The sequence below is a fragment of the Parasteatoda tepidariorum genome, chromosome 5 (genome assembly GCF_043381705.1).
Source record: "Parasteatoda tepidariorum isolate YZ-2023 chromosome 5, CAS_Ptep_4.0, whole genome shotgun sequence".
Classification (NCBI taxonomy): domain Eukaryota; kingdom Metazoa; phylum Arthropoda; class Arachnida; order Araneae; family Theridiidae; genus Parasteatoda; species Parasteatoda tepidariorum.
Window position 1 is genome coordinate 26,299,615 of NC_092208.1, and position 22,040 is coordinate 26,321,654.

General features: G+C 28.7%; 1 protein-coding gene across 1 annotated transcript in view; it reads right to left on the reverse strand.

The window, feature by feature from the left end:
* The window catches only part of LOC107452238 (diuretic hormone receptor-like), a 186,923-nt gene that overhangs the window by 65,911 nt on the left and 98,972 nt on the right, over positions 1-22,040 (reverse strand). The window contains exon 3 of the mRNA XM_016068585.3: positions 287-446. Within this exon, the coding sequence (XP_015924071.1) occupies positions 287-407 (121 nt within the window). The 5' untranslated portion in view covers positions 408-446. The remainder of the gene's footprint in view (positions 1-286; positions 447-22,040) is intronic.

Sequence of the window (22,040 nt, forward strand, 5' to 3'; positions counted from 1 at the left end):
ATAATATGACAAACAGGTTATTTCGATTGCAATTGGTAAATAGAGTGTACTATATATGTGACTTGAATTTCAAGGGATAAATATACAAAGGAAAATATGTAACCATCAATTCTGACATGTCAATAACTTTTATATGATTTTGATATTATTTAGCTCTACATCAGATTCTAAATCCTCCAGATTAATAGCTGGAAGATTACAATACGATATGATTTAACTACATGTAGCTTAATCATTAGACTTTAAAATATGAAAATAATTAGTTTTTAACAGAAATAACTTTTACCGTTGTAAATTTCAAGACCAGTAGCTACCGATAAATTGCAATATAAATGCGCAAGTAAATATTCATTTGTTTGTGCATAAACAGTCGTCAAATTTTCAGTATCGGAAACTTCCGTCTCCATTGGTCGTTATTTGTCACTCATCCCAGCCATTGTAAGAACCTGAAAAAGAGAATTGATAATTTCAATTAATTATAGAAAGGATTGCTGTTTTGGAGCAATAGTAAACTGAAGAGTATTGTTTCTGGACAATTATGTATCCAGTTTTCTGAAGAATTATGAATTCAACTAAAGAATTAATTAATTTTTAAATTTGCATTCAAGGAGCTTACTTTGAGAAAAATACATTTCGATGAACGTTAGTTCATTAGAGAAATTAAACAGAATACATAAATTTTTTTATTGAAAATTGTCCGTTTGGAAGTTTGAGTAAATTTTTTATGTGCGTTAAAGCTGTTAAGTTATGAGCAATAATGCTTGAATAATGAGTATTTATATTTTAAACAATGAATTATAATGATTTGATTTTTAAGCATTATTTTTCCAATGAATAATAATGTTTTTCACTGAATAATAATTACATTAACTATGATTAATATGTTGCAATGGAGCTGGATTAAAAGAAATAATGATTCTGACATTAAATAGAAAATTTTATGGGTTAAGTTTTTTAGTATTTTGGGTAATTTTTGGAATATTTGTCATACGTTGAATATATGTTCGAATATAAGTATAGTGTGAAATATATGTTTTAAATATTAAGTAATAATATCTTGATTATAATTTTTTAAACTACGAAAAGTCGAATTTCGAGTATGAATAATTATATAAATACTTTCCTTACAATTATAATATAAACTATTATAATACCATTATGTGTATTATACTTTTATGCATACCATTACACCATTATGCCATTTTGATATAAAACTCATGCTGCGAAGCATGAATAAAAATAATTTATGTCATGTGTTGTGAAAATATAAAAACTGTTGAATAGTTTTAAACAATTTATTTTAATTTTAAAATTTTTATTTTTGCGATTGGAAAAACTATGCTGCATTAAATAATTTTTTATTTAAGAATTAAATTTTGTTATACTTCTTGCTAAAATATATATATTTAAAACTCAAAGTAACCGACTTCGACAGCATATATATACTGCTCGTGACGTCGCAGTTCTTGTTATTTTTGGTTGAGGCTTGAGTCTTAAAAAAGATTTATTTCATATTTGTATTCTTAGCTCGATTTAAAAACAGTTAATGAATTGTAACCGTTCATTTTACAGTAAATAAAAATTGTACGAGGGAAAAAATACATGAATTTCTTGCTCAATTAATATGGAAAGTTACGAATATTTTCTTTTTATTTGATATAATTGGCTAAAATATTTTATTAAAAACATGTTTCTGGAAGAAAAAAAACAGGCACCCAATGGAAAAAATACCGAATTTTAGAAAAAAAAAATTAAGTTTTTTTGAAAAATGCTTAAAATATGTTTAAAAACAATTAAACAAATTTTAAAATTTTGAAAAACTACATTTAGAATCAGACTGAAATAACTGATTGATTCGTTATTGAGAGATTTGAACTTTCCGATAGAGAAGAAAATTTGCTAATGAATATTCATTTTCTTGAATTAGATAAAATATGATTCAAGAAATAAAGTTGAGAAGATGATTAACGAGATATATGAGTTAAAAAAAAGAACAAAGAAGAATATAAGAAAAATAAACAATTTCTTTGTCTTATATAAAATAGCAGCTCTATAAGTAGTTAAATATATTTCAGGATGATGTATTTTCATATAACTTTAAACTTTCGTTCAGCTGAAAGCACATTAATTCCGAACGACTTAAAATGAAGAGTTCAAAAAGTAGTTTCAGAAGTTGAAACTTTGCCAGATGTGACAATGAAAGAAGTGTTGCTATCTTCGATAAAATGATCTTTCTTTCAAAAGAGATGAAAAGGGCAGTTTGGAAAATTTATAACCAAGTGCATTAGCAAAACAAAATTATTCTATTTCTTGAGTTTATAAATATTTCATTTTCATTGAAATCATTATTTGGAACTCATTTTAACTTCCGTTAATGCACCAAGGAGAAAGAATTCCAAGATTTAGCTTTAAATGTCTCTTTGTATTTCGCTATTCAGCCGGTCAAAAAGTTATTCAGCCAACTAAATTAGTTCTTATTATGAATTTGTTTTATAAAAGAATTTCATTAAGGAATTATTTAAAATAATTATTTTTACAAATTAAAGCTTATTAGTGCATTTTTTAATTAAGTATGAAAATTAAAAATAAAAAAGTAAGTTTTCTAATTATTTTTCTAACTTTTTTATATTACTGCTATTTTTTTAATACAACCATTATATTTTTCATTTTTCTCGTAAAAAGAAACAAAGCAATAAACTTTTGGATGAATATTATCAGAAACATTGTCTGACACATAAATAATGCCACCTTTTTTCTGTTCCATTAATAGACTCGAAAGAAACTAATAAGAACAAAGCATGAATATTAATAAAGTATGTCGACAAATACAGATTTACAAAGCGGAACTCATTTTTTGCACCTCTTGGATGAGAAATAAATATTGAATATGTAAAAAAAAGCTCCCGACTGAAATAAAGAGTTGTTAATTTTCCAATATATTCGTTATATTTATATATGAATTGAAGTATACGATGATACAAACCATTTACATATCTCTTAAGAGCAGTAGTACTTACTTAGCGCTGTTTACTTAACGCAGCTAAGCTAAAAGTTTTAAATTAGTTTTATACACCAGAAACGAGCCTACACGCTGGGGAAGAATATCAACTGTTTGAATTTATTATTATTTACTGTTTGAATATTTGACTTACCGTATAACAGAATATGCGGTGCAAATTAACTAAACAATAGCCCTTGTTGAAAACTATCTACAAGCAAAGGTGGGTAGAAAAAAACAATTTGGATGGCCCAAACAGTTTTGTCTGCGATTGCAATGGTAAAATGAAAGTGGATTTCTTTTCATTATAAAGAAAGGTACAGGCTTATAAATTTTTTGTTGTATTCATTCTTTAATATTTCTGCTTCTTAAAAATTAAAAACACTTTAAAAATATTTATATCTTTGAAAATATTTATATCTTTGAAAACTACCAAATTTATTACGGTTTGATATTTCGATCATAAATATTTGCTTATTATTTTTATAAATTCATGTGTTTAAACGAAATTCATGTGTTACGAAATTTTTACGGTTTGATATTTCGATCATAAATATTTGCTCATTATTTTTATAAATTCATGTGTTTAAACTTTTTCTCTTACACAAATGTCTGGTAATAGAGGATAAACGAATAATAGTTTTAATTATCATTGTTTTTTGCATTGTATATCTTAGAACTGTGTTTGAATGACTGAGTCTTATGCTTTCTTATTATTATACTCTTCATTTACCTGGGAACCTTACAAAAAAGTGGTTAGCTTCCGAGGAAAAGGAATAATATCAAATTGTTAATATTGATTTACATTTAAAAATTATTCAGTAAAAATGGGGTAGTGTAAATAAGTATTTTCAACAAGAATTATTTTTAATTTTAAAATGTCGTCTAATTAAATGAGATAAAAAACTTTTTTGGCAAAACGCTAAAAAATTAGGTACTTGCAACTCGAGCAGAAGTGAAGTGATTATACCTAATCATGTGATTTAAATCAGATTTAATTGGATATTTGTAAGCGATGTCATGCTTGCGTGCCGAAACTGATTGACTTCTGAATAGACAAATGCCACGATTTACCTACTATGACGTCATTAGTAGGTGTCCGATTATATAAACAGGCTGTCGAAGTCTTGGAGTCTCGGTAATGTTTAAAGGTTAGCTTTGGCAGGTGTACAGTTTAGCTTGTACAACAAAATTTTGTTTAAAATCTACACCTAATCAAATTAACTCCCTTAAAATGCAATTAATGCCCTCATACTCCACAGTTATTTTACCGTTAAAAGGTTGTTACGAATTGTAAAGTATTACGCAGTCTTTTATATTTTGAGTTGTTTGTACGATTACGTTGTTTTTGAGAAATCACAATTTAATGTTTGTTCTATGTAATGTCTCATTCATATGGGCTTCAATTAAAGAAGTACTATTCTAAAAATATTAATTGTGAAAAATTCAGAAAGAGGTGACATTATTTGCCTTCTTGTCACCCACTCAGAAGAAACGAATGGTTTTCTAGAACAGTCATCTGATTTTTAAAATCATCCATTTTGTACATGGAACGGTACATGGGTCAGTGCTTAACATGTTAAACAGATTCACTAAACTCAAGATCCCGCAATGACTGAGAAGTTCTTAACTTCAGTATTTTTTTTTATCTACCATACAGTTTTACGGTAAAAGTGTAACTTACTGTAATCGTTCACATTGATTGACGGCACAGTACATGGGTAAGTGGGTTAGCATGTCAAACGGAATCGCCAGGTCAAAATATGGCAATGACTCACTAATTCGTCAGCTACATATTTTTTCTTCATTACATTTAAACGACTAATTATTGAATTTACAGTAAATACCTGGCTGCTGTAAACTTTTCAGATTATTTTTTTGCAGCTTACTTAAGACAAGTTCCTATGCGCATGTAATTCAAATAAGAAGAATTAGTTTTTTGAAATTTCAGAGCGCTGTTTTCTAAAACAATGTTACATCTGCAAATTCTCAAGGAGACAATCAAAGAATAAAGCAATAAAAATAACTTTATAAATACCTTGTTTTTTTTTTAAAAAAAAATACTGGCATCAATTTATTTATTTTAAAGTTCGAATGAATCTTGTAGTTTTGAAATTACAACGGAAATGCATTTAAAATAATTAGTTCCACATTTTTTTTTCAGAGAATGAGTTCTAATAAAATGTTTTCGCTCACATTTTTTTTTGTGCTTAAACATTTTATTTTGTCTAGTTATTTTTTGCCATTTAACATTCACGTCGCATTTTAGGGAAAAAAACATGTTCTTTTTAATTGAAATATCTGGTCAAAATTAGTTTTTATAGAAGCAAGCACTTTGGAAAAGAAATTAAAATTATTTTTTAGGGAATAAAAGCATTAAGTATTTTAAATGAAAAGGCTTTTAAGAGAAAGTTTAAAAATTGCTTTTGTGTACTTTACAAAAAGTATTTGGCTAGTTAGGAAATCAAGTTTTCCTGTTAGAATTTATCTCGTTTCGGTTGATCGATAAAAAGCAAAATATAAATACGCATTTAAAATTATTTTTAAATGCGTGATTCTTTTTTTTCAGAAACAAGTCAAATACCTTTACTTTTTATGAGTTTTAATCTCGTAAAATTACCAAATTTGAACACATTTACCAATTTTTTTTCAAATATTATTAAACTATATTTTATTGTTAATTTTACTACCTTTAGAAAAATTACTGAGCCATTTGGAGCTCCCATAAAGCCAGAAACATGGTAAATTTTGCCACGTACTGGTTGTTTTGACCATATTTTTTCACAGTGTAAAGAGTATATAAATTTGCTTTTTTTGGAAAGTTATTTTCAAACTGTCAAAAATATACATGATATATTGATATACATGATATATTTGTTACTATTATATATATGATACCGATATGTATGATATATATACTGCAACAAACCGTTGTGGGCCAGAAGGGTTAGAGAATTGTGGCAATTGTGTTACAGAACTTGGCATAATTGTGGCAATCTAAATCTGCTTGGGAAACATCTGTTTCCGAAAAATCAAGGTTTAAAGCCCAGAGCAGCAGTCGCAGCATTATCTATATGTATAAAAGTAAAGATGCATAAAAAATGTCCAAATGCCCAAAGAACTATTTTTAAGAACTGTAAATTCTATTATAGATATATATTGTCATGGACCGTTATTAAGGCTTAACAAAGCTATGAATAATTTGTACATCAGAATATCTCTATATCTTTTCGGTATATCAGAATATACATATATTCATATGTACTAAGTTTATATTTGATATGATGCATAGTTTTTTAATTTATAATCTGTATTATAAGTTTAGTTAGTAATATATATGATACTGATATAAATGATATATAACTGCAACAACCCGTTGTTGGCCAGAGGGGTTATAGAAGTTAAGGCTCCATAATTTTTCAACCTTCGGTATAATTGTGGCAATCTGACAGGAGCAGGAGGAAGGATAACTAAGTAAGTAAAGATAATGGCAATTCTCAATATCTATTGAGATATTTTCATGTCTATTAAGATATTTCGATATATATTAAGCAGTTAGTTTTTGATTTGATGCATAATTCCTAAGTTATTTTGTAAGACGGGCTGGTAAAGTGAGTAAACATGCAAGCAAAGACTTCTTCCTAAAAATACTTCATTTGTAGTTTTTGGCAGAGTTTTCACAATTCCAATTGTCTTCATTCTGCCAGATAAACTTGTCAATGCATTTCTAAAAAGTTTATTTAAGCTCCAAAGAATTGAAGTCAGTGAGAAAAATATAAATACTACGCTTAAAATATTTCAACAGCTTTTATTACTGATAATTGTTGAAAAGATTAATAGAAGCAATTGAATATTTTCGTAAACAACGATAGCTACAAAAGTTATTATTAATTCATTAAACCTATTTCTAAGGTAAAAATTAATTAATTACTAAAAGCTTTTAACAATTGACTGATTTAATCACAAAATTAAAAATTAATTTCGACAGATGCTTCAATTTATTTTAAAGATAATAAACAGCATTATCACAATATATTTCTATAGTTAACAATGTATTCCAGTACCTAATTATTATGCATCACTGTTTTCTAAAGGGAACTTATCTTGGAAGTATTCTCTGTATTATCTATAATAATATACTCTTTACTCCTTAAGAACAAATTAAGGTTTTAAATTTAAATTGATTAAGACGACTCTTCGTATTACAATTCTTTTACGCTTCGCTTATTTTGCAATTTTAAGTAGCTTATAAATTTTTGTTATAATAATGTAACTCGTTTATATAAGTTATTTGATTGTTTCTTATTTAAAATAAATATTTAAATTGTGAGCTAAGTAAATTAGTATAAAAAATTACAGGTTTCCAGTTTCCTCTACTTTTAAAATATAAAAGAAATATAATTATAAGCAGATAAACACCTTTTTAAGACAGTTTTTTTTTAATGTATCAGTTATTATCTTTAAAAAATCACATTATATTATAAAATGTAAAGAACAGTCTATCTGATCAAAATAACTAAACATTGTTTTAAAATTTGAAAAAATAAATTCATAGAAACAAAGCTTGTAATTTTTCAATTAATCGTTTAATTTATACATTGCGAAATGTATTTTATTGTTCTATCTTTCTATTTGTGCATTTAATGTAGGAATGCATCCCTACATTAAACGTTTTTTTTTTTTAAAGAAAACAATGTTTTAATATTATATCACGATACTCGAATTTCGAATTCAAGTAATCACTTTTTGACTCGCTTTATTTTTGCCGATTTCCTCATAAATCCAATCATTTTTCTATAAATTTTTTTGACAGTTTTAAAATCCCGATTCATTTAATACGATATTGCGTGAGCTGTAACTCGCGTATTTAATTGATCAATTTTAGCGTGTTTAATTTGCCCCGATATCATCGTAAATCGAAATGATTTTTTTTTCTTTTTTAAGGCAGTTTTTGCTACGCTTTTCCACGTAATTTTTAAAATTCCGTATTTTTAGTAAGAGATTCTTACGATTCGCGAGCTTCAAAATCATGCATTTAAAAGATCATTTTCCGACACGATTTGCTTACGTCAATTTCAACGCAAATCCGAGTTAATTTTTAACTTCTTTTAGGTAGTTATTGCTCGAAATTCCCACGTGGTATTAAAAACTCCAATTACAGCATGGCAATTTTACGTAACGCATTTAAACGATTGTTCATTAACGCGCTTTATTCGTGTTAAATTCATCATAAATTTAAAGTTTTTTCTTTGTTGCCATTATTGCGATGTTTTGTCACGTGAGTTTGACGACCCCGGTTTTGAGATACGATGTTATTACGACACGCAAGTTTCTAATTAAAAGTGATTATTTAAATTGCACATTTAAATAATCACTTTTTGATACAATTTTGTGCTATTCCACCGATTTTTCCTCTAATACCACGCATTTCCAAGTGATATTTAGAATCCAGATGTTTTAATACAATGTTATTGCAACAAGTGAAAGTGGAGGAAAACGTATATTTTTAAGCTGCTCATAGCTTGTAACTTAGTTTTAAATTTTTTGTAGCGTGGGGGATTTTTTTAGGAAAGAACGAAAAAGAAAACGTTTCCTTTTTAATTTAAAATTCATAAAATCTCTAATAATTCAAGAAATAGAAATAATATCTGAAGGGCAATTCTAAATAAATATTGAATTTTATTTTTTACTATAATAGTTTTATTTTAATTTTTGTTTAAATTTTATAATATTTTCTTTAATTAAAATATTTCATTTGAATTTATGTTGCCCATCAAAATATGTATTTATTTATATTTTTATACTTTAATTCTGTGAGCAATGCAATTTTCTCTTTTTTCTTGCTAAAATTTATTTCAATTAACTTTTGTTTTACGTTATATGATAAAAAAAACTCCATTTATTTTCCAAATCTTGTATATATATATAATAATATGCCTTTGAAGGCTAGATAGTAGAAGAGACTTAGGCTACTTCATTTAAACAGGCATTTTATTAATGGATCTTAAGTTATTTACAACAGCGCTCATTGGCTATTAACATTGATGGTTTCACCATTGCAGGGATGTTTGGATTTGGCCCAGATTTATCTGGCCATGAAAATATGAAAAAGACACTCATTTTTGGCTGTCCCGGCATTTAAAGGGAGGTCCTGAAAGGGAGGTAGTTGCAAGGATCTTCTTATCTCAATGAAACGTCATTCAATTGATAAAATTTAGAGATTTTGATTCTCTGAAAGGACAGCGCCGTTCTGGTTCTGGGAATTTCTTGGGACTATCTTCATGTGTACTTTGTCTACGAATTATTTCCCATTAACTTCGAAAAATAATTTTTTATCTGGCCTTATCTAGTTCATCTTGACTTTTTATGGCTCTTTGTGAGAGGCCGACTTTTACCTCTTAAACTTGATAAGAAACATATGTTTTAAGCTTATCAGTTAATATAGAAAGACTCGCTTGAGAAATTNATATATACAAAATTTGGTACAAAACATGTTTTTAAATTATTAAGCAAATTTTTAATAAAAAAAAAAGTTGAAACTTTTATTTGTTGGAAGAATGGAAGAATTAAGCAATACGTTCAAAAATAATTTGAATAGCTTCTTTAATTTATTAAAAAGGTTAATACCTATAATAAGAACGAAGAACGTTATCACAAGATTTTCCTGTAATTAGGCATAAATCTCAATGCCAAATTATTATGCATCACTGTCTTCAAAAGAGGAATTTCTCCTGAAGAATTTTCCTGATAAACTATAATAATGAATTCCTTACTTATTAGAAACATGCGCTGGTTTTTAATTTACTTGAATGAAGATTACTGCTGATGCAACGCTCTTACGTTTGCATCAGTTTCTCTTTTAGCTCATCAATGCTTCTTGTTATGATAAAGATATTGTTATTTATTCACTTGTTAATCATTTAGGTAGGAAAAATATTTTAATGGCGATGTAAGTTTTAATTTATGCAAAGAATTAACTGCTTTTTTCTTTCCAATATCAAATTCTATGCAATAATGTTTTTGTGAATTAATTATTCTAAGTAAAACTTATATAAAATTTGTTAATATTAACTGGTTGAAGGTAAACGAGATGTGAGATTTAATTTTGCATTTTTTGGGGGGAGGGTGTCGAGAACTGATGAAAATACTAATAAAGAAGGAATTCTATGTTTCTAAGGAATGATTTTACGGTTCAAAGGAATACCATCTTTGGAATTTCATTAGAAAAGTGCATATTTGATTTCATTTGGGCAAGAACATATTTGTAAGTGATTTCCCAAAACCATATTTGTAATTGGACAAGAGCATATTAATTTAGTTTGGTAAGATTATCTTTGTAATTTAGTTGGAAAAGGGCATCTTTATGATTTATTTGCGCAAGAGCGCATTTTTTTTTCGTTTAACACAAAAATACCAGTCAAACGTTGCTTTCCTTTTAACTACATTTTTTTTATTTCGGTTATTTTACATCTTGTTTGTATTTTACAGCATTAATTTTACTTAAAGGCAATACAAATGTATTTTAGTCAAAGCAATGTATTTTAATTTGTAGAGAAATAAAAATATTTTAGAATGTAGCAAGACAAAAATATTTTAGTTTGCATCAAGTCAGATATCTTTTAGGTTTGTAACAAGACAGCTTGCGTTACATAAAAGGGCTTTTGTTCTTTTCTGCAACTTTTTTTACGTTTATTTTTTCTTCTTAAGCGCTATATTTTCAGCAAATAGATATATTTCTCCTAATATAGTTTAAATATACCGCAATAAGTAATACATTTCGCTTTAAAGTATTTGATTTTTTAATTATTCCTTATTTCATAATCGGTGATTTCAATGGATAACATTGAGGTTATTTTTTGAATGGTACAATATTCATTAAAATAAATAGTATTTCACTTTGGTATTGAAAAAAAAATTTAAACAAATTTAAACAAATTTATATAAACTATTTTGCTTATATTTATTAACTATAGAATTAACCGAAGATAGTTCAATGTTAAAAAAGAATTCAAAATAATTTTTTATTTCTTATTAATTAGCTTACTAATAGTGGAAATTTTTTTTTATTGTAAGGTATGCAAATATTTACGCCAACTTAACATAAGTACTTTAAGTAACATAAACTAAAATTCGAAAGGAATCGGTCAATTAGTTTTCCAGGAATTAAAATTTTAAGATAAAATTTGTTGACGAGAAGTTAACATTAAAGGGTCCAAAGTTTCGACTTTTTACCTGTCAAAAATACTGAGATCATATTTTCTAGATTGCGAAAATATTTACAAGTCTAGAAGCCAAATAAGTGAAAAAGAATGTATGCTTATTTCGGGTAAATACATTCTTCTGATTTCACTTAAATTATAGTCAAAACAATTTAATTAACATTTTTAAGATTAAGTCTGCCAACCATTAAGATTGAATCCCAGAACATAAAAGTTCGATCATTCTATCAAAAGTTATTAAACGTGTTCGCTTTTTTTCTTTTCTTTTTTCTTTTGCGCTCTTTAGATATTTTCAATGCAATAAATAGCACAAGTCTAAAGGTTTTTATTCTGTTTGGTGTCGGAAATTTTGAAATTTATTTCGTTTATTGTATTATCATATTTCGCCTTTTTTGTGGACTTAACGTAATTTATGGAATAAAATTTGAAAAAAATTCTATAAATCCATATTCAAGATGGTTGCTCGATAAAACCCTGTTTATCATTTGTAAACCTTCTATGCATCAAAAAAGATGTTGCCACTTAACAATAGCTAAATATGATGTCAAGACATGTTTTTGATATCGCCCAAAACTGCTGGTAAGTTTAAGAAATTGAAAAGCATTTTGTAAAGAAACTTAGATGAAGATAATTTGAAAAAAGTTCGCATAACAATTGAATCACTTAATTCGGAAATGAAAAGTGCTCATGGATTCCTTTGTGCTTTTATGCTTTTTCAACTATAAGAGATTCTGTAATAAGCGTTCGAAAATATTATTTTGGAGATAAGTAAATAATGCTAAACAAACTTTTATTATGATAATAGGAAATTAAAAACCAAAATGCATTTTTCCTCTTACGTTGATTAAAAAGAATAACTGAAAGAAGCTTTTCCAGAGAAAATAAACCCCGTATTGTAAATTTGCTTTATGTAAGAACAACACAATTTTTATTGAATAAAATATTTTACATTTAAAAATGATATTGTAAGAAAAAGAGTATTTCTTAAAAATCTTTATCCAATTAAAAAATATTAAATAAATATATATTGAGGAAAGAAAAAGATAAATTGGGAAGTATCTTTGTATGTCGGTATATACGGTCTCATCATTTAAAAAGCATAAAATATATATATATTTTTTTGCAATTTTTTAAATAGACTCACTTTTGTTGTTGTTTACAATTCCACTTGCCAAAACCATATTTAAAACAGAGGTAGCGATTCTTGGTTTTTCAGTGGCGCCAGCTATGGCCACGTATACGACTTAAGCCACACACACGTCACACTCCTTTCATAAGGCGGCCCCATTCATACATCCACAGATTGTAATTTTCTACTATCTACTTATATATTTAAGCCTTTAAACGCTCTTATTACTTGCTTGTATTTTAAATTTTAATTATTAGTATCCAAATATGTACACCGAAGAGCCATTACATTGTGACCACCCTCCATCTATAACAATGGGCTCGCCCAGGTTTTCATGGTTTCTCGCCCAGGAACAATGTCTTCATGAGGCACATTAGGACCCATAATCCTCATAGAACAATCCCTGACGTTTGTAAGCTACTTGAACATAGTTTAAGACCAGGTTCACCCATTCATGGTAACAGTTTTTCCTGCGGGGGATGGTGTTTACCAACAGGATAATGCACCATGTCATAAGGGTTGAATCGTCGAGGAACATTCCAGTGACTTTCAAGTCATGTCTTGACCCCAAATTCACTTGACCTTAATCCAATAGAGTATTTGTGGTCCTACTTTGAAAACCAAATTCGTGCTGCCACGCTACTCCCTCGCAATGTGAGGGAATAGCAGGATCAGTTGGTGAGCGCTTGGTACCAGATGCTTCAGGCTACCTATCAGCACCTTGTGGAATCAATGCCACGGCGGGTGCTAGCAGTTTTGAGGGCTAAAGATTGTCCTACATGTTATTAGCAGGGTAGTCATAATGTAATGGCTCTTCGGTGTATATTTTTATAATTAAAACATTTAAGCAATCGGCATCAATCAAAACTTTTGATAGTTTTGCAGCCGCTGAATTTGAATACGTTATTTATTATGACTTCACTTGAATGGTTATTCGCTCATTTTTTTTAAATAATAATATTGCGTATTGTAGAGAGATAACGATTTCAGTTTTTATTCTTATTCCCCAGAGGCGCAATAAAAATAAGGGGTCGTTGGTCGAAAATTGGCAGTCGACCTATTATCTGTAACACAATATGCAACATATTATCTTATATGTTACAATTTTTTGCTCATTGTTTTGAAATTAATCTTCGATTCTTGCTGCATCTTTTGTTAGGATTTTTCGAAATTCATATGGATTTTATTATATGGTTTTTTTATCAGACATATATTTTAGTTAATTTTTAAACAGACAATAATTTTATTGATGATATAGATACAGCCAATCTATTGCATTGTATATGCTGGTAATTCATGATAAATACAAATTCTCTGCTAAAACACTAGCAAAAATTATCAGCTTAGAATAAAAATAAAACTTTCCACAGCATTTTGAAAATTATCTTGATAATACCAATCGTATCTGTATTTTTTAAAAGTATATTTTATCAGTAAGTTCTTTGAATATTACTGATGAAAAACTGATAAAACACGAATGAAATAACTTAAATTAAAAAAAATTCCGTGTCTCATGTTGTTGAATGACACAGTTTGATTTCTTCATAGATTTGCGTCCCTATTTATTTAATTCATATGTTTCATTTTTTATTAAATCGTCTTTTTTTTTACTGAGTTACTTATAGAAGTAAATTCGTATTGCTTATTTTGTTAAAAACATATGAGAAATCTACGGTCACATAAATATGAATTAGGAGATATATTGATTCGAGATACAAAAGAAGGAAATCTAATTAACTCTGAGACTAACTCTTAAGAATTTTCTACAATTTCTGGATTTTTGAATCGAACAATATATAATTCGTTACCATTTACTTATTTATAAAAATTGTCATAACTAAATTTTTGATAGATAAACAAAGCTTTTATATTATTCTTTTACTAACCTTTTATATCAAAGTTTTGTTGTTCAATAAATAACCTTTTCACAAAATGGTTAATTTAATAAATCAGTAAACTTTTTAAAACGAGAAATAAATCCAAAATGGAAATGAACGTCACTCTTCTTAATTCCCTAAATAATCAGAAGTGGAATGAATTCCTAAGGTTCATTAATAATTCATCAAATCTTAAATGATCACATGAGAGAAATCTCCCTAAAGAATTCTTTATCATAACAAGCATATACTTAGACCTCTTTTCTTAATTGTAGCTCATTTTTGGGTAGAATAGATTCCTAGTTTAAAGTAATGTTTGGCATTTTTGGCATCTGAAGAGAATAAATGTTTTTTTCCCTTTTAAAATAAATAATTAATATCAATCATGCATCAATAAATGACGAAAGTTTTTATTAGTTTGTATTCGGTATCCGTTCTAATTAATTTCAAGAAACTTGATATATTTAATGTAGTTTTACAAAATAGAGACAATCTTTTTCTATGAACAATGCTAGAAAATTAAGTGAACAATAATTATCGCTAATTTGGTGATAAATAAGTTAGCGTATTTAAGTTTTCTGATTGATAGGTTGGTGGCACTGTTGCTACTAAAAAATGGAGGGGAAATTAATGAAGGTAAGATAATAGCGGCGGCTGTTTCAAATATAAAAAGAAGTACTCACAAAATGAGGCTTTTTATTCGAACCAGCGAATTGTTCGCATTGGAGAAAAATAATGAATCAGTAAATCAGTACTGAGCAACAACACAGATCGTGCACAAAATGGTCAGATCAATACTGATACAAATAAGAACGCTAAAATAATTCCGATGCTTATTTATTTATTATTATTTGTATCTCTTCTCGGTGTCTTTATGTTATAATATTAAGCAAAACTCGTAATAAGCTGTTCATCACATCAAAATAAAGATTAACTGCATTCTGTATCATCCAGCATAATGTTGTTGCTCTAGGCAACCCTTGATATTTAAAACTTGCCAAATAAGCTACTTTCTCCTGCACTAACATTTTCAATTAGTACCTATTACAAAAATTAATCAAGCATTATTGCCGACAATTTATAGTCTATCGATAATTTACCCTCTTTGACGAATTAGTACCATTTCTCCAATAATTTTATTTTTTCGTACATATCTCATTATTTTACCTCAGTTACCAAAATTAGTTATCATTGTCGCCTATAATAGTAAGGCTTTCTTTTTCCGTTTATCCATAATTAGTACCATTTCTCCATTAATTTTGAATTTGAGAGCAAAACCTACTTTTTTAATTTCAATTACCGTTGAATTTAAACAATTTAATTTTATAGCAACGCGCTTTAAAAGCAAAACTTAAAACAAAATAAACATGTGGTTTTAGGTGCTAATTTGGTCAGATATCCCGCCAGAGCTGCATCAATCACGCTGATCGTACAGATAGCCTGGCATAACGAATAAAAAAAAAATAAGTATTACAGAACAAGCAATAAACAAATTTTTTAATTAGAGCTTGATTACATCTAGCAAACATCATTGATGTTATCTTTAAAAAACAGTTCCCTTGTTTTGAGCTATAGAGAACTCCTGAAGAGGATTGAGGGAAGTGTTGCATTTCAATGGGTCCCATCCCATTGTGGTCTTCGAGGAAACGAAATGGCTGAATTTTTGGCCAAAAACGGAATTCATATTCCTCAGAGATCGCGTAGAGATCTGTCCTTCCATTCAGCTAAACTTGAAATAAAAAGAATCTTCAATCATTCCATTGTTTGGCATCTCACGCTGCTACAGATAAGTCCTGGAATGTGCTCCGTGGAACTCAGTGTTCCGGATTCACCCAGTGCTACTGCGGTGGCTATGTTTAGACCGGACATGATTGACTACGTTCTCATTTATTTCGCCCCAAGCTGACTACTTCATCCGATTGTCTTTTATGTAACTCCGGACAAGCCATGAGCGCTGCGCATTTGGATAAGAGCTCAGCACTCAAAGACTTTGACTGTATTGTGAAGAAGGACTGGAGAGCTAGAAGCCTATTGACCTAATAGTCAATGGCTGGCATTTGTTTAATAATAATTGTTTAAAATAAACAAAAAACCAGATTAAGCCCCAAAGAATCCTAGTTCTACCTAAAACAGAAAACGCAAAGCTTTAGCAAAATATGGGAAGGTTTTAGGTTGCGACAGGACTTATAAGCGAATATGATGAATCCTTTGTTGTGTGCAAGAGACTTACATAACAGAAATAAAACCTCTTAGTAGTACTTTATTTTTGTCATACTGGAGCGGCAGTCAGGGACTCCCTAAGGATACGAAGACACGTGATCATAAAATAGATTCTTTGCAGAGAACATGGCTCCCTCACTTTGGTATATTGACGATAAAAGTGCGCAATAAAGCATTTTGAGGTAGAACTCTTTAAAAAGCACCGATATCAACGTCGCAGGTTTATTCCAGTGTTCATCCACTAGCTCACTGATTGCTGCCAGTGATGCGTGACTTCGGTGAACTAGTGGAAAGCGTGTTTTTAAATCAGTCCACCGTGGCACTGTTTTTCCTACTAAGCCCACCTGAAAAATGTTTATTTTATTTTTTTCTTTATTTTAGTTTAGTGTTTGTTTGGATTAAACTGAAAGAGGTCAAATTTTCGATTGGCTTTAAATTCTACATGTANAAGTTTAAATGGGCCTTTCATGTTATATCATTAAATTTAGTAATACTATTTCTCGGGCATTAGGTTTTAACTCTTATAAGAATATACATATTTTTTTCTGTTAATGTACAAATATTTTTCCGATGTGTTTTGGATATTCCTTCTCTAATAAAAAGAGATACCATTTTGTTTTCGTTTGCATAAGAAAGAATATCAAGCATTTTTCTTTTTTAAATTTAATTAGCCACAATAAAGAAGGAACGTTGCAATGCTACACGCTACATTAACGACGTCTCCAGAGTAACTGAATGATGGTTCATATGGAAATCGCAGGTAAGCGTCTCATACAACAACGCCCCCTATAGTTCGTTGCGATCGCGAATGGTGTTGTTGTTTTTTATGCGGCTTGCCAAATACCAACAAGCATGCTTGGTGAAACCAAAGAATTTTAAGGCAGAGGATGAGTTTTTTGTTTTTACAGTGGCTCCATGTATGGCCAAGAATACGAATTTAGCCGCGCATATACATCACAGCTCATTAAAGGGCAGACCCATTCATACATCCATCCACAGTCAGTAATTTTGACCTGAACCAGAGAACGAACAATCTCCAAATCAATACCCCCGAGGAATTGATAATTTAGTTATAAACAGAAACAGCAGACTCCTCAGATTCAGTATTTGAATGTCAGGTTCTAGTATTGTTAAAATTTTTAATTAAAATCAACAGTATAATGAACAACTGGCGAACATAAAACTAAAATTTTCTAATTTATTTTGAGCATCATTTAAAAAAAAGAACTAATTTAGAGTTGTAAGAGTCATATCCAGCGTAATTTTGATACAATTTCAGTAAACTTGTTGTAAAAAGGTAATTACATTCGATATACCGTCATCCAAACTCATTCCAAGTAACTCATTTCAAATAAAATTAAAATTTAAATCACTTAAAACTTCCCTTTATGTATAATTTTTTTATAAGTTCTTTAAAAAAAACGAAAACATTTAATGACATAAATAACGTACAAAGAATTTTCCCACGCAAACGATAGACTTGATGGATAGTTTCAGCGAAGAAGTTTAACGCATTTCTAAAGAATTTCTTAATTTAGCTTTAAAAATTTTTTCTCGGTAGTAACACAGATATTTTTTCTTTCTGAATTTAAAATTTCCCATATGAAAGCATTTCCTTAGATTAATTTTTTGATTTAAAAAATATTCAGAAAAACTCACTTTTCGCGCATTTAAAAATTAACGCAGTGTTAACATTTGAAACGTTAAACAGTTTAATTGCAATGACTAACAAAAGGAGCCATTTTTCTCGTTTTTGTATAAATCAGAAAAGTATTTTAAGCACAGTTTCGAAATGAATTAAAAATTATTGCTATAACTTTAAAAATTTTACGAAACCTCATATTCAACATTTTCGCAAACTTAGATTTCTTTATTTGACCTAGTTTATGCAAGTGCTCTCCTAACTTTCTTTTCTTAACCACTTTTACATATAACAGATAATGTTATGTGTAACACATAACACATTGTTATGGGTGTTATTCTTTTTTTTCTTGCTCGAAACTATTGGATTAAATTTTGTATCTTAACCCTTTGACAAAGAATTTTTAATTGAATGAATTAATTGATTTAATATAACTAATAAATGAATTGAATTAATATAAGTGAACAATATAATATTTAGCATTTTAGTAATTTAAGGTCATGATATACAGCATGACATAACGTTGTTTTTTTTCGGCGTTAAAGATAAAATCTTCCAAACATGGCTCACTTCCAAAAAATTATTTTTCAAATATGCACTTGTTTGCAGTTAGTTAGATCTAAGAAAAACAGTAATTCATAATTAAAATTTCATTAATTTACCAAATCAATTCTTGATAATTTTTTGAATATGAATAAAAAAGACATTTTTTTTCAATCTTCGTTTCTGAATTTTATATTTTAGTATAAATATAAACATCTAATCAAACAGATTTTTTAGTAACTATGCAATTGTTCTTTTTAATTAAAAATTCCAAAATATGTTTTTGCTCATAAAAAATATATATTTGAAAGAGCCATCGGTGTTCTAGCTATTTTAAAGGATCATTGAAAAACTGAACGAATAAGTACAACAATTTTTGGAAAACATAAAAAAATAAGAATAAAATAAATCCTATGACCAGTTTCATTAGCCTTGCAACCTAGTTTTACCACAATATAAATAAATAGTTTTCGTCATTTGCTTAAATTCGAGAACCATAACTGGTTTAACTATTTTATAAATGGCCTCCTAGATTCTCATAATGACTCCGAAATGGCATCGAGATATCAAAGTAGTAAAAATATGACGAATACATGCTTTTGAACAGCATATGAAGAATGATGCTGTTCAATTTCTTCACCAATTTTTATTCAAACAATTTTAAATTTTACAGAACACTCTTAATATTGTTATTTTCTGATTGTGGTATAAAAAATATTTAAAAATTTAAGGGCAAACCTAAATCTCTTAGGCTAATGAAAATTTTCCTTTGACAGAATTTCAATTCACATGTTAATTTAATCAGCATTGGTTTAAATCGAGAAATATGTCTTTTATGATTAGCCAAATAGCAACGAGATAATTCACGACCATTACTGATGATATATTGACAACCAGATAATTATATTATAACGTGGCAACTCAGGACGATTATTTTAAGTCAATGATGGTTATGGAGTGATAGCAAGAGTTCATGGCCTATTTGAAACTAAATTAATCACAACAAAATTTCTCAACAATACTTTTCATTCATCTGTAATATGCCCTTTGGATCATTTTTTTTATCACACATGGTGAAAAATCTGGTAAAATTACAGTACAACATGATAATAACAGTTCTGGTAATAAAAAAAATATAATTCCAGATAATATACGGTTATTAAATCATTCATTCGGTAATTATTCCTTTTTACGATAATAGTTTACTGGAAATTCTGGTTTTAAAAACTTTAGTTCTTAATCTAATACATTTAGTAAAAAATGCAAAAGTGCGGAATAAATAGTTTATAATTAATTTTGCCGAATAAATAGTTTTCTGGTAAGTTTTGACCATACTTTTTTTTCTTCTCAATACAGTGTTATTACATTTCTTTTTAGAAATTACGTGGATTATTTTTTAGAAAAAAATAGCAAAGAATGTTCAAATTTTTTTCCCCTGAAAATAGTTATATTACACACAGTAAACAATTTTTGCGTATAGTTGCCACTGTTGTTAGTGTTGCGGTAAACTAATATATTTTCCATATAAAATATTTATTTGCTTTTTCATTGTTCATTTTTCATTTATTTATTTTTAAATTTTTTTTACCTGCTTACTGACAACACATATTTTCATGAGCATTTAGAATCAATTTATACCTTTCTAACAACAACATTTTATTTAAAAAACGAAAATTTTTAGTAAAGTATCCGCATTAATTGTTTCAAACAATTGTCCTTTTGTCAATTTATATAGTTTTAAGAATGATGACTAAAGCTCTGAACTTAAAAATGATATTTAGTGTACATCAGCTCCAAAAAAGGGGGCAATTATACACCAACATTTTTTACAGTATAGAAAATGGAACAGAAACAAATCTGAAAGGGCAGAGCGTCGAATCAGAATATCAAAAGATGATCACAAATTCCTTCATTTGATGACAAATTCAGATAAAGACGAATAATTATCAACAGGCAAGAGATATGGCGTAACTACCACTATAAATATTAAATACCAATTCACTATTATATAAGACATTGTTATCTTGAGGTACCTTTTGATAGATGAAAGTTGACATAGTCGATAACTGAATTTTTCAATGATTTGCTTAAAATATAGCGCTAAAAAATCCGGTGAAGCAAATAAAAGTCTTCCGGTCAATAAAAAATATTGAAGAAAAAAAAATGATGAGCGAAATGATATAAATAAACAAATATGAAGACAAAATATAATGAGCAAATTGATATACAAAAAATAATTAAATAAATAAAAAAAATACAGCATTTATTAACTAGTGGTATTCGTTAATCGAATTCTATCACAGACAAAATTCTGTAAATGTAATAATGTGGCGTAATTACCACTATAAATATTAAAAACTAATTCACTAGTATATAAGATATGTAAACTTGATTTGATCTTGTTTGAGGTACCTTTTGATAGATAAAGGTTGACATAGTCGATAACTATATTCCTCAGGGACACTTAATAAATATAATTTCATGAAAATAACTCAATAAAATGTTTTATTAGCTTAAATGAGGCGTCTTAAATAAATTATTACAATGGTGAATTTATCACATCAAAATCGAAACATTGCTTGGACTCGAAAATTTAATAATCCTTTCTCAGCATTTAAACTTTTAGAACACCAAAACAAACAAGCGACTAGGGACAGGACGATTCCATAATGCAAACGGACTTAGAAAATTTAGAAAGGGGAAAATGAGCTCGATATCGGGAAAACGTTGCTGGTGAGAGCTTTAGCTTAGTAAAATATCGCCCTATTTTAGCGCCAACATTAGAAGTCAAATTTTGGCGGGATTTTCTGGAACAGAAAAAAGAACTTAACTGGGGTCATCAAAAAAGAAAGAATTGATTATTAGGCTTTACAGAGAAGACAGTCAGATTTGAATTTTTTTTATCTTCAAAGAACGTTTTTGATGCAGAGAGGTACATACCTCAGTACTGTTGACAATTATCGGTCGCTGTTCCAGCAATTCTGTACATGTTGGAGGAGCGTGAGGGGGGGGCAGATAGTGAAAAGAATTCCGTGTATAAACCGGGCAGTGGCACTTGACCTTAAAGAAACATCAGTGTAGGGTATACCGGGCAAATGTATACCGGGCAGTGGCACTTAACTAGACCTTGTATATATTTCAGACATTTACCAAAAGTCTAGTCAACTAGACCTAGTGTATGTGCCACTGCCGGGGATACCCTACAATGATGTTTTTTAAGATCAGGCGCCATTGCCCGGTATACGCTACACTGATGTTTTTTTTAAGGTCAAGTGCCATTGCCCGGTATATATTTGCCCGGCATACCCTACACTGATGTTTTTTAAGGTCAAGTGCCATTGCCCGGTATATATTTGCCCGGTATACACTACACTGATGTTTTTTTAAGGTCAAGTGCCATTGCCCGGTATAC